The following is a 14,591-nucleotide window of genomic DNA, read 5'->3' on the forward strand; positions in this document are numbered from 1 at the left end:
CACAATAGTTTGAATATTTACAGCACTCTGATGCAAGTTTGCCTCTAGCAAATGGTATTGAACTGATAGCATGAAGAACGTTTTGCAGGAAAAAATATTACTCACACGGCCTCCTTTTTCAGGAAAACACTGGCATCCTCCACTGCAGTCTCTTCCTCCACATGGTCCTGTGTAAGTCTTTGCACCCTGCACACCAGAACAGACATAAAACAAAAGTTAATTGATGTGAACTACATATTTGTGAACTACATATATTTGGCACAACACAATAAACATTAATTAGCAGAATCACTGCAAAGACCTGGATCAGATCTATGACTTCCAGGTGAAACTTCTTAAAGATAAGCTTAGAAGCAGAAGTTGGAGCCCTCCCAGTTCTTGGAGATCATCATCAAGAAATATAATGTTACTCTATTAATTTCCCTCCACATTTGCGAAGTGCTGCAGCTCCATGTTGAGTGATATTTCACACATCTTTTTGACACATGCAGCATGTATCATATCGCAGAAACACAGCTGCTTGGATTCTTCAGGGACACTGACTAAGTCCTAGATCACAATGCAGCACATCCTTCCATGCGTGCTCTAAATCACTGCTACATTTTGCAATATTTATTGGTAGACATAAAGAAAGACGTTGGTATCATGTTCAAAACCACAAGGCAAACTCCTGCCCTCTCCTTTTCAATGGCTGCCTGTTCTAAAGGCACCTAAAACTTGCTGGCAGCCAACCTCTGTGACCTAGAATTCAGTCCTACATTAAGCTGCAGTTACACCTGTCCTGCCTGTGTAGAAGTGCCTTGGCCTGGGCTGTGAATCTATCGGTCACAACACACACACTGCTACATGCAAATCCCTGGAAGGACTCGGGCAGGCTGGCTGGCTCAGATTACATCTCGCACACACTGGCTGCATGAAGAGCAGCAGCCACAGTCACTCTTGTTCAGAAACCTGAACAGCAGAGATGCTGTGCATGCTGTGGTGTAACTTTTAGAAGTGTAACCTAATAATTAGGAATATTATGAAGGCCAGCCTGTGGCCCACCTCAGCTCAGGGTTTCGAGCCCCTGATGAAAGTGTCTCAGCAGCCTGGTAAGGCATCTGAGAAGAGGAGAAAGGGATTTCTCATCACTATTACTGAACCAGTTTTGCCCCACAGAAAATAATAGCATCAGAAGAAATAGAAGGACTGAAGTCCAGCAGCTACTGGAAGTATGTTTTTGGAGCCAAAGCTCCTCATTCAGGGCTGCTGATAATTTTCACATGCACTGCTCAGAAGATAAAACTGTAAAGCACCCTCACTCTAGGGTTCAGAGTCAGGCTCCATTCCATTTGCTTCCCTCCTGCCTTGAAAAACCCTGAATTTGTTGTTGTGCTGGGGCAGGAACAAGGAGTTCTTTCACCCTCCCCATCTTCCTCATATTTGAGTACTTGGAAGGGGGGTGACATGGGTATAAAGCCTCCAAAACAAGACGAGTGCTCTGAGCTGCTCTGCTATTTCTTAAAAAAGCAGTAATGCTGCCGTTCCTGCCTCTAGCCCTGACTCAAGGACCTAAACCATACAGAGGGACCAACAATGCAATGCGTGGCATTCTTCAGGTAGCTCTAATCAATCCCCTACTCAACACGTGGGGCTGATTTCTTAGGTATCCACTTCTCGCTTTACACTATCAGGAACCTGAAAACACAGCTTCAGGCTTTGGATTCCACTCTGTGAGCTAAACGAGTACAAGGTATGAAGCAGGTAGCTAACAGACATTGCCTAAGCCCTCCTTTGATCATATTTGTACAGCTGGCTCTTAATCTCATGACAAGCGGCTATACCAAGTTTCCAAAACAAGTTGTTATGCTTCTCAAGAGGGGGTTCCTGTCTGTATCATAACTCATCTCATGTATTAAAATGATATTGTTTCAGGTTTATATTTACTTCTCACATTTAATGAAACAAGTAGGCTTTCCATGCTGACAGAACAGGTCCACATGAAAAACTGAAACCATGCCTCGAGCTATTTAAAGGTTAGGTGTCTGACTCAGGAAATTATTTCACAGAGGTAACAGTGCTCTACGTCATGTTCTGACTCTGTTTTTTCTTTAGACTATTATTTAGAGGAAATAACAAGCTAAGACCATTTTAGAAACTCAAGCAGCTTCCTCAGGTTGGTCCATTTCAGTCAAATGACTGGATGATTGCAAACTTGTTATGCCTGTGTTTTGTTCTTATTAACCTATTTGCAGATGTAACGTGCACCTCTCTTTCAGGATCCTTCATTTCACAGTTTCCCTCTTCCCCCCCATTCTGCTTTCATAAATGAAGAACTGATCTATTCATTTCTATGGATGCCATGCTGATATAATGCTTCTGTGAGCACATTCCTCTGCAGGATGCACATCTGCATTAAGGTGCAATGTAATAAGTAGTGCAGCCACTTTCTGGAATTAATTCTGAACTTTTAGAGAGATGTTTTGGAGCTGCAAATAACAGTATATTGCAGCCCAAGAGTAATAAACTGACAAATACAGTAATTTAATCAGGAGAAATTTCAATTATGCCTACTGAGAAAATAGCAAGGAGAACAATAAGTTTATTTATTTTTTAATTAACACAGTGTCTCTAAATTTGGTAAATTGTTGCTAAGGAGAAAATAGAGTATGAATCAGAGCTATGGCAAGATAGTTGTGCACTTGCAAAAAAAACCTGGAGGCTGCTAATTCTTATTTTGGCTGGAAGAAGTTCAAGGTCTATTGTTTGTGTACTATCCATCGTCCAACATTTTAATTTGCATGTTTTAACAATACCAGCAGCTAATGTGGGGACACAATTGTTTTCTTCTACAATCTGAGGAAGCTTTATTTTATTTTCTCATTTTATGTCCTTTAATGCACACAGATCCTTGAGATAATGAAGAGACAAATCAGGAAGACTTCTCCAAAGGTAGAGAACATAACTGGAAAACATTTGAGACTAGCATTAATATATTTACTCTGGATTACACTTGGTCTCTCTATATTGCTTTATTTCCACTCCTTCACTTTTTGACTGCTAGTGGGAGGGCTCTGGGAGCTTTTATTCACATGTAACATTTTCTGTTTTATTATCTGTTACTGTTTCTAATCTCTTGAAGGCAGATAACTGCGCTGTCATTTAATCTGACATTACCAGGAAGTTATAGTATAAAACATAGTTTAAGAATTTTTCATGTTAAAAATAGATCATTTAAGGATCCTTGTAAAACCTTGAGAAAACCAACTATACACACGGACACACAACTGAGTTGAAAAGAAATAAAAGAGAGGTGTATCAGTCAATAATTAGAATGGAAAAAGCCCAACTTAAAACTTAGAAATGGGCTATGTAATTTTAAAGTAACACAAAAATGTTTATTTCCCGAGGAAAATACATTTGTAGGAATTCAGCACCAATGGTTAATCCAGATGTAGTTCTCTTGATCTGAGGCAGGAGCCATGACTACCTGTTTGGTCAGAGGGAGAACACCCAGTCCTAAGATACAATTCACCCCATCCTGATACTGGCACCTAAACTGATCACCTGCATTTCTCCCAGAAATTACCTACTGCTATCACTTAGTTGGAAAAGCTAGTGGAGGCGTGCAGCTTACTTGGAGACATCCACCTACTGTAGAGGTCTACAGACAAGGAGATGAATGTCCTGATTTGCTCAATATGAGGTTGAATGGTAAAAAAATGTTTGCAGCAAAATGATGTTCTAGCATCTGTGCAAACAAAGTAGAAGAGTAGTAACAGCCCCAATTCTGAATCACAGAATCACAGAATCACAGAATTTTCTAGGTTGGAAGAGACCTCAAGGTCATCGAGTCCAACCTCCAACCTAACGCTAACAGTCCCCACTAAACCATATCCCTAAGCTCTACAAGCTTAAAAAGTTCTCTGAAGTTCTCTGGTGTGAAAACCTTCAAATCCAGGTCTCACTTATGTTTTGGATGATCTCAAATACCACTAATGATTAAAAAATCCAGAGTCTAGGCAGAGTCTAGAAATGGGTTTTATATAACCTAATTTTAGATATCTGCAATATACACATCTACACTTGAACACAACATTTGTCTTGCTGTTATAGACTACACAGAGAATTTCATCAAAACTATTTCAGGCAGTTGAGATAAATCTTATCCCAGAAGTGCCACGAGATGAGAAAGGCAGCCTAGGTTAACTAGTTCATATGTGTCTACAGCACAGACATCCAGTTTCAGGTGAGATTAATACTATGCTAAGTGTCCTAATCTCACACCCATTTATTGAACAGATCAGCACAGAAGTGGGAACAGTCTCCAAGGAATTGTGAACTAGTTCTCTGACTGAGAAAATCAAACAGGCATCTACCCTGGGAAAGCTCTAACCAGCAGGTCATGAACTAGGCTGGAATGGATACAGAAGGGGGAATGAGGAAAGAAATGAATAGAAAAAGAGAAGAGGGAATTTTCAAACTCTTCTTTTAATATCATTTGGTAACTCTGTGGTGGAATGTATATATGAGTGATGACTCAAGAAATTTGAACGTCACTCACGTTTAAGCACAAATAAGGGAAAACATACAATCTATGACTTTAAACATGTTTTTTGCCTGGTGCAAACAATTTCCCTTTTTATGTATGAAACATCAAGCATAAAATATCTATGTTGCAACAGAAAAAATTGTTGACCTCTTGCTTTTTCATAATTTTTTTTTTTGTCCCAAAACAATATTACTTATGTTAGTATATCTTCAGCCAACAATTGTCAACTTCTCTTCCAAGAGTTCATGGAGTTTTGCTTTTGACTTAAATGTAGTTTCTTTCAGCCAAACTCCTAAAAAAAAAATAGAAATATATACCCAAGTCTCTTTAAAATTTTCCACCCATTAATGAATTTTTTATTACTGATCTTGACTACATTTATGTAATTGTTATCTCTGCATGCCCATTCAAGTATTTTCACTTTAGTGGTTGGTATTCTGGCAAAGAACAAAGGCAATCAGAAGACAGAACTCAAAGTAAAGTTCTAAGAGTACAGAAAGACCTGGAAATATAAGCCATTTCATTACATGCAACCTCACCCCCCCAAAAAAATACAGAAATTTTAATGTAAATATTGCAACCTGAAATCAAAACACTCTGCACACTGACATTTTCTTTGATAAAGTTTTACAGGTTGCAGTTGCGCCTTAACTTCTGCCTTGTCACAGCCTGATTCTGTGCTTTCCATCAATCACAGCAGCCCCTCCATGCAGAGTAAGGTTTACAAAGGAGATTTCAGAAGGCCTGGGAACTTGCTGACAAGCTGAACCATAGCTGAGGGTGCTACACACTGCGTGTGCATGAGATTTTAGCCAGAAAGTCAAGTCAGAACTGCAAACCTGCCTCTGAGGCAGCACACTGTGTTGACTGGCCCATGCTTCCAGTACGAACCTCTTTTTCCATGCCTGACCTTCAGTTGTCAACACTCACTCTAATTTCAAATTTGGTCTGTAAGGCCCTGACATGGAAACATTAATCCTTTGCTGCCTTTGAAAGAAAAGAGAAAAAAAAATAAAGTAAGAGTATGGTTGGATACTCCAGTTGCTGAGGAAGCAGACAGATAAGAACTTCATTGGTTTCAAATGTTACTGCACAGTTGTATTTGCTCAAAACAAGCTTTTCACTCCTTAAAAAGATGAAAACATTTGTGGCCTGGATGCCAAATTTATTTCTCTAGAAACACTCATAAACAATCCTTCAAAACAAATATGGAGAACGCTGTCTGTGGGGTAGCCTGGGTTAGCCAGCATTAAACTTGGTCTGGAAAATGCTCTGTCCTCAGAGAATTGCAATGCCAGGGGAAGAACCAAACGTCTGAAACTGTCTGCCTGCAATCCAGTAACTACGAGTTCACTGGATAGTACGACCACTGTGAAGACCTTAATTGGTGAGGGAAAGGAGATATAAATTGGCACATTCAGAGAGGAAGGAAAAGATGTGGGTGTGGATCCTTTTTCCAACTGTTCTGAGAATTATTTAGCTAAGAAATAATTCTTTCTTTCATATTTGAATGGGAGCCAGAATCTTTCTAGACTGGATGCATGGCGAGTAATTTAGTGTGTGACCTCAACATCATATGAATGTTTACACTTCCCACAAAAGCAGGGGGAGCCATGTATTTACATATCCTTCAATGAAAAATAAAATAAAATAAATGGAGCTGGAAACTGGCCCCAGGATGAACATGAAGAGACTTACCACCAGCCATCCAATAAAGCTGGTTGCTTCACTACTGCCTAAGGCAACATCCCTGGTGTGATGCTTCAATGCTTGTGGCAAGCACTTACGAATTTTTGATTTGTGTGGAGTTTCCAATGCCACCTCTCTTGTGATGGATTGTGTAGAGAAAACTGTAAAGCAGGTTGCCAGACATGCAAGCAGCTTGCTTGACTTCTGGGTCCTGATGGGCATATGATTGTCAACAGACAAGGAGTATTCCAAAGCAGCACAGCTCCTGGGGACTGTCTGGGGCTGAGTGGATAAAGGATGAGAGAATACAAAGTCTCTGATGCTGTGAAGTCCCCAGAAGACAGAAATTTGTCCTTTCTAGTGTGTCTCTGCAAGTATGTCAAAGCTAGCAATGAGAAACGTGAATTCTGTACCTCTCAGATGTGAAGCTATAAAAGACTTTCCTCTTATGGACTGGCTTGTGGCTCTTGATTATATGAACTTTCTGGCATGCAGCCTTGATTTGAAGGCTGTATAGTTTCATTTCAAAGTGAAACTTCACAGCTCCACATCTCACTTTATTTGAGGTACTTCTTACCGTCCCCTCTTCAAATTAAAAAGCTCTCTCATCCCAGTCTTGAGACACTGCCTTCTAACAACTGCAGAAACCAGACGTGCTGCAGTGCGAACTTACCCTTCGCATTTTCATAAAAGCATTTCTAATTGTGTGGCTTTCATCCAAACACATATTTACCCAGAAAACCAGATGGAATACAGAAGGAGCTGCTGCGACATAGTAGGCAGTAGAAGAAGAGGAAGGTCTTCAAGAGGCTTAGTTACAGCATAAAGCTAAAAAGCTGCCTAAATGTATAGCATGGATATTTGAATAATTGTCCAGTGGTCTTGCTCACTTGCCCAGCATGAGGCTGTTTTCAAACAGCAAACTTCCCAGAAAGCAGCCCACGCTGTGACATAGTTTTCTGTCAAGAATTCAGTGCATGGGAGTCTGGTATTCACAGGTAAAGAAGTTGGATTCAGCTGTATTTTGCATGTTGTTGGTTTTTTTTTTTGTTCTTCACAGAGTTGTTATCTTAAGAAAGTGACTAGAACACAAGATGGGAAAACCCAGTTAAAACATTGTAAAATGTCAAACAATAATAAATGGTCACCTTTACATAAAAATTCATCGTTGCTGTTTATTTTTGAAGAATCTGCAGTGCTATCAGGTAGGGAATGCTAAAAAGCAGCAGCTGGTCTCTACTCGAATACGCTGCAACTCCCAGGACCTAATGAGGGTGGGTTAAGATATAGATGGCTTTTCATAGAACAGAAATGCATCTAGAGGAGGAAAAGCAGTATCCTCTGCCACTTCCCTATTTGAGATAGGTGATTTTGTTCCTTAGAGGAATGAAAATTTTTTGTCTTAATGATCAAGTAAAGCTTGAACACGTGGTAACAAGAGACAAGAGAGGTGATGTTGCAATGTTGCAAACTAAGCTTTTTTTTTTTTTTTTTTTTTTTTTTTTTAAGATGGTTGCAGCCATGGCTGAAGATACATAGATACATCTTATTTCTTACAAAGGGGCAAATACAGTCATCAGTTGACACCTACAGCCTAGAGTGATTATGGAAGAACAATAAATGTGTTGCTCATGAGCACTCCATTTGCAGATTTACCAGCTTAAGAATCAGACTTGCCAACAGAAAAAACACAGATATGAGTCTACTAAGAGCTTGAAGTTGGAAATGTATTACTGAAGGTAAGCAAAGGTTCAGAAATTCATTATTACTATTAATTAAGGCAGGGTCATTGGTTTCCCCGATTATAATAGGCTCTGACACTTTGTGAATATGTAGATGCCTAAATTTAGGTGACTTTGTATCAACTGACTCCTTGTTCAGAAGGTGAATTTACTTCTTTCAGCTAAATCTGAAAGATAGATATAGAGGTAGCTGAAGGGAAATCTGGACTGGTAAACTAAAATTTGGTTTAATATCCTTTAAACTTGATTTCTTCTTTGTAAACGCTTGATTTTAGAGATGTATACTATTTCAGTCTATTATTGTTTCTTACGAGACAACAAGACTCTACCATCTTCTACCATCCAACACGGCACTCCTCATCTGGTAGGATGGTGGTCTTTAGCATACAAGTGTTAGGACATCCTAACCTGATCCCTGCTTCCCAACACAATATTCCCAGGAACAAAGTGTATCTCCATAGAAGCTACTTAGGTGATTTTCAAAGCTAGTATTTCAGGAGTCAGAAGTGTTTTCTAGTTATCAGTGATGCTGATGAAAGCTCTCTGATACGGTGAAGTAGACATAATCACTCTCTTGGGAGTCTGTGATGACAAAGTATACTGAAAAGCAGTCTGCCTCTCCCTTAATTTTTATTCTATCATTTTATGTTATGCAACCCCCTATGTATTTTGTATTTGACTTGCATAAGTGTAAATGCTCATGCAAGGTACAAGTCAGTGGACAGTGTAATCACCTCATACGTTCAGTTACACTGCACGGTGGATGAAAAAAGATTTTCCATAAAGGAATGAGTGTCAAGACACTGTCAGCCCTTAATCTGGATTTGGCTTCTGTCCAGTATCTTATATTACTGGAATAAAATCCCCCTTCTCATCCCCAAGCACAGAAAACCATTTGTTCACATACTAGTAGCATAATAATGAAATACAGCATCCACTCATTAAAGTAGCAATTTCTATATTTAACTTCTTTTAGTTTCCGAAGTTCTGGAATGACATCCAAATAATGATATCATTTGCTTCAAACAATAGAAAGTCTGGATGCTATTCTATATATGGAGATTTTTGTAGTCTATTTATAAACCACGCCAGTTATTTGACCTGTCTAGTTTACTCACCTACGTAAATTGACAGACTCAGGAAACTTGCTTGAGAACATATTATTCTTAGCAGTTGGTAAATCTGAAAGTTGTTAAATTATACTTGAGATATGCAACCAATATTTCTGAAAACTCATTTGCACCTTTTATGCTAGGAACAAACAAACCTGTCAGTGTAGGACAGATTTTTGCTTTTGAACAAGCAGCAGTGCAATTGCATTAGCCCTACTCGTGGAGAAAGGATTGATATAAAACAGCCGCACAGCTGTTTTCATGGCTGTATCGTCTATATTTGTTCAGTGCAGAGCAACAGAGCCAGTTTTTCCCGAAACATAAGCACAACCACAGAGGTTTGATTCCAGTTCCATGATTAATTATTTAAAAGTGCTTGATTGTGCATGCACTGCATTTATAAACTGAGTTAACTTGTTTTCCTCTAAGAATAGTTACATGTATTTACAGCCGTAACCTGCTGACCTGGTTTGTATGCGTTCAGAGATCATGGGACCAGGGCACCGTTTTTTTCGGCTTGGGAGGGGTTAGGTTAATGACAGTTTTTGATGACCTTTTTTAAACCTGTTGTGCCTACAGAATTATATATAGCAGAGATAAAGAAAGAGTTGAGATGAAACAGAACTATGTACTAAATTGCAGTTTGTAAATAAATACACCAAGAATTGGGATTATGGAACTACTGAGAGCATGATTTGAAAGGAATGGATTTGCACAGGTTTATCACTGATGGCACTGCCTGACTGACACTGCTTTTATCATACATGAGAGTAGTTCTAGCCCTGTGTAACTCTTACAGTTGTGGCTCATTTTTCAGAGTTTGCTCTTAGACCAAGGAATGATCTGGAAATATTAAATGTGGAAATTCGGTATGCAACTTTTCAGAACAGCTTCTCAGGACTGGACTGGTATTTCCTTAAAAGTAAGAAAAATGGACAAGAGGTTTGCAAGCTGGGAGAAGAACTATATTTTATGATGGAAGTGTTTACAGCTAACTGCTTGGTCAGATGCAACACCCACCATTTCCTTTCTATTTCAGTCAAGAAAAAGCCCATGAGAACTAGCTTTCTAACTGACCCACTTCACTTTTCTGTTTAGATTTAAAAACTTAACCTCCTCACTGAGCCTGCTCCTCTCTGCTCTGTGTTAATCAGTGTCATCCCTGGTAAAAGATCTGTGCAAAGCTGACTGCTATAGGAGGTATAACAGAGAAACCATGTTAGAGGATCTAACGTATCAGGACTAAATGCAGACCTCAGTGAGTTTTCCTATTTGGAATGGAGTCAGGGCAGGTAATATAAAATATAGAAAAAGGTGTTGAGGTAAGATCTCTTTCTTTTGGATACAAAAATGGATAGTCACTACTAGTGATAATCTTATTTCTCACCCATATGCTTCTGTCTAACAAAATGTTTTGATACATTTTCACAAAAGAGGAAAGAAAGGATGCAGATTTTTTTTTTTTCCTGCTGTTTGCAAATAAGGTGCCCCAATATGCACCTAAGACATAAGAAACACACTAAAAATCAAACAGGAGAAGCATTATTATCCTTTCTCATAAAAGATGTGTAATACTTTTTAATTCCCACTTGTACCAAAAAACTGTTTTATTTACTTATTATGTACTCAGGTGACAAAACTTATACCTCAATATAATGCTTATTTTGTATATTTGTAGTCTATAGATGTCAGAATCACAAACCTGGAATGGACAAATTAAGTGCTCCTTGATACTAAAGAATAAATAACAGCCAGTTTTTGCTTTGGTTATATTTTTCATACCCACTTCTACAGAAATTTCTTCAGATGGGTGGGGAAGAATTTTTGCAGGGGGAGGTTCGATTTCCTTCAAAATATCCAACTGAATGTACAAGAATGTTAGCACAAGCACACCATGAAACATTGGCTCGGGAGAAGATGATGCAGGATTTAGGTTTATCCAGAACAAGAAGAAAAGACTCATCGTTCCCATATGTACTACTGACTTGACACTTGCAACCTGCTTCTGTTCAGTTCAACAGCTGGGCGGATTTCTGCAGTACTGCAGACTGGAGTTGAACGAACTTTCCCAGAGCCATGAGTCACCAGTTCAGCTTGGTCTAGGATCTGAGACCTTGCTGCCTTCCAGTCCATTACTCTAACCAACAGACAAACACTGTCTGCATTGCTGTTATAAGTGTTGTGGCTCAGTCTCCACACCAAAAATGCTCTTATCACAGTACAAACAACTAACATACTGAGATTATAAACAACCAAATATCAAGCTTCTTTAAACTGACTTAAGTGATGTCACTTGGTTTTTCTTTCACATCCTTTTTCATTATGTGCTTCTCTTTGCAAAATGATCTATGAAAATCCAGAAGTGTTCATGCCTTGGCAATAAAGAGCAGAAAACAGATAAGAGTAAATGAAAGAACACAGCCATATTTCACTGTATCAGAAGTGAGACGGTCTTAACTCTTAAAAGAGGTAGGATGGTCCACGCAGTGCTCATCAAGCCCAAGTGTCTTAGTAATTTGTAAGCGATGTCTGATTTGGAATGTGTTTCCTGCATAAGTTGTACACCCCATGGACCTCAGAAGGAGAACTGATTTAGAAATTCAAAGGAGGCAACCAGTAGATTGGATTTATATACTAATCTTTGCTATAAACATATTTTTTGAAACTTCTCATAGGTAATATCAACTCAAGATGTTGATTTTGAGCCATAATGCCCAAAGACCAAGACTGGAGCTTAGAAACACTTTATCAGCAATATCATGGAAATAACCTGGGATTGCAAAATTCATGTTAAAGGGTCACAGTACTGCTTATCAAAAAAATCCAAGCTCTATCTCCTTGCTTGCCTCCCTGAAACCTCACAGGTAACATCTCATGGCTCTGCTTGGAAGATATCTTTAGATTGGAGACCAGCAATGAGACTGTCAATGTCTTGGGCAGGTACCACCATATTAGGGCAGTGATGAGGCCACTTTTAAGCTCCCAAACCTGAAAACCCTGTGGCTTTTACCTAACATAAGACACAAGACTGCCAAACTCCTGGTATGGGACAACAGCTCTCCATGTGTAGCCTAAGGTCTCTGGACTCCAGTGAATCTTTATCATAGGTATGCCTCAGCCACTGTCAGACTCTTCTCCAGGGGCTCTTTGCTCTCCTATGCAAAGCCACAGCTTCATTTTCAGGCAGTATGGGGTAATACAGAAAAAACGGTGTATTTATCTCATCTATCTTCTCCCTCATCACAGAGTTAACAATTTTTATGCTGTATTCTGTGAGCAGGATAGATCCTGAATGTGACACGTTTCTGACAGGACTGCTACTTTCCCCTCCTAGAAGATTCCTCTCACAATTTACTTCTACAGAAGAGATTCAGTGCTTGAAGAGCTGCCTCTTAACTAAATCTTTCCTTCTTTTTTTTTTTTTTTTTAAAGCTCTAATAAAGTATTGACCCACACTTGGCTCTCACCAAGCATGTATTCTTTGAGGTGTTGAGCTTTGAGTGTACAGCACCTGCTATCTGCATGACTACAACCTCATTCCTTGCCTAGTGAGATGAGTAGCAGTCCCCAGAAAATTTCCACTTTGTTTATATTGCATAGTTCGTGAACTCTTATATTCTGAAAGGTAAGAAGAGGGTTTTCCTAGCTGTCAGATCCTGGAACCTGTTTAACTGAATTGGAAAGATGCTAAAGCAAGTATTGGAGGCATTTGCTCCAAAACTCATCCTCCTTATTTCCTTAGTGTGTACTTACATACACACAGAAGTGTAATTCTTTTTCCAGCTGTGAAGTATAATATTTTTTCTTCTGGCTCTTCTTCCTTACTTTTCTCTTTCTTCTGATGCACACATCTCTTGGGTTACACTCAGGCAACTGCTTCTCAGTAGCAGGAGATCCCAAATCAGCTGCTATCTTTGTTTCAATTTCAATTTTGCTGCTCAAGTACAATCTTTTAACACAGTTGGACCTTTTCTCTACAGCTCTGTTTTCATGGTGCCAGCTGTTCATGGTCCATTCAAAACACTTATGCTGCATTTTTTGTTTCTGCACAGTATTATAATTTCCGCAGACTTTTCTGACTGTTGCCCACTGCCTTCTTTATGCATATACATGCTTCTTCCTTCTCTCTGTACAACATGCAAGTCACCAGATCATTTGGAGGACTCCCTGGATTATAGTCACACTATTAACCCTTCTTTTGTGCGTTAGTGATTCCTGATGTCCCCTGTTACACAGAACACTGGGTAGTATCTAAAGAAAGTGCTTCTCCCTCCTGATTCTCATGTGTTTCTGTATTACATGTGAGACAGATTTTGGAGTCTAGATCTAGGAATGCAAGACAACTGAGAACATGGGCATGACAAAACAAAACTTTGGAGACCTTGGAAAGGGAATAGCAAAGCACCTTAAGGATTTCCCCATCCCCTCAATTTACTGAGCAAGAGAAAGGATGTCCGTAGAAACAAGTTTCCTAGAAATTCTTGTGACTTTCCTGCATCCTGTTACTTCTCATTCATCTTGCAGTGGAAATAGCCAATAAATCTGAACTTACTGAATCCATCCATATTCCTTAAAGATGGACAAAGAGCCTCTTGTCACATACTAGAGAACTTCATCACCATCATGAAGTGTGATATTCTCAGCTGCAAATTCCTGGTACTGCGTGCACTAGATCCCATGGCAAAGAAGAAATTTTTCCTGTTATTTATTTATTTTTAACTTTAGGTGACTAAAACATCAGTTCTTTTGTTTTCCTTATTAAGTGACAACAGTGATGTAAGAAGTTATGCTAAAATCTACTCTTAAAATCTCATAATAGCAGAAAAAAACTCTTCTCCACACAAATTTCCTTTTTACATTTACAGACCAAAATCCAATTATGCTAATCTTTGTACAAAAGCATGGCAATTGTGCCTATTACCCCTTAGTAGTAACTGTCCAACTCACATCTTCTTCTAGCAACAGGAGACCTAGATGATACACAACTTACAATACCCTTACAATAGCAAAGACAATAGTTTATGCCAGATGCTAAAAGAGCAATGGGATGCATTACAAAAACAATTTTTGGCTTTTTTTTTTTTTTTTTGACTGAAGACATGTAAGTTATTAGCCAACTCTTTCCTATCATCCCTTTTTAACAATCTTCTGCTTTCAAGGGGAGAGCAGTACAGTGCCAACACGCTTTGCTGTGTCTATTTTGCTAGAAGTAGCTGACAGAGTTGGCAAAGGGGAGGTTAACTTTTTTCTCACTTCCCCTACCCCCATCCACCCCCCATCCCAGGAAGGCAGTAGGAAAAAAGGAATTGTTCTTCTGAATTGCACATCCGTCCCGTCTCCTCCTGGGAAGAGACAGCTATTTCTTATCTTGGCTGTTTTACATCACTGAAATGTGAAGGGAGAGCTGGAAGGAAGGAAATGAGAGAAAAGACAGAGGGACCTCTATGCTTCAGAGCATTGGCGGGAATTGCTGTCTACCAGAAAAAAGAAGGGTGGGGTGTTGGTGGTGGGGATGGG

At 39.2% G+C, this 14,591-nt stretch overlaps 1 protein-coding gene across 2 annotated transcripts in view; it reads right to left on the reverse strand.

Annotated features, from left to right (window-relative positions):
* Positions 1-14,591, reverse strand: part of COL4A2 (collagen type IV alpha 2 chain) — a 135,452-nt gene that overhangs the window by 97,485 nt on the left and 23,376 nt on the right. For both annotated transcript variants that reach the window (XM_084284865.1, XM_084284864.1), the window contains exon 3: positions 106-186. In XM_084284865.1, coding sequence (XP_084140991.1) covers positions 106-186 — 81 coding nt within the window. The remainder of the gene's footprint in view (positions 1-105; positions 187-14,591) is intronic.

The sequence above is a fragment of the Netta rufina genome, assembly GCF_964035555.1.
Source record: "Netta rufina genome assembly, chromosome: 1".
NCBI classification, from domain to species: Eukaryota; Metazoa; Chordata; class Aves; order Anseriformes; family Anatidae; genus Netta; species Netta rufina.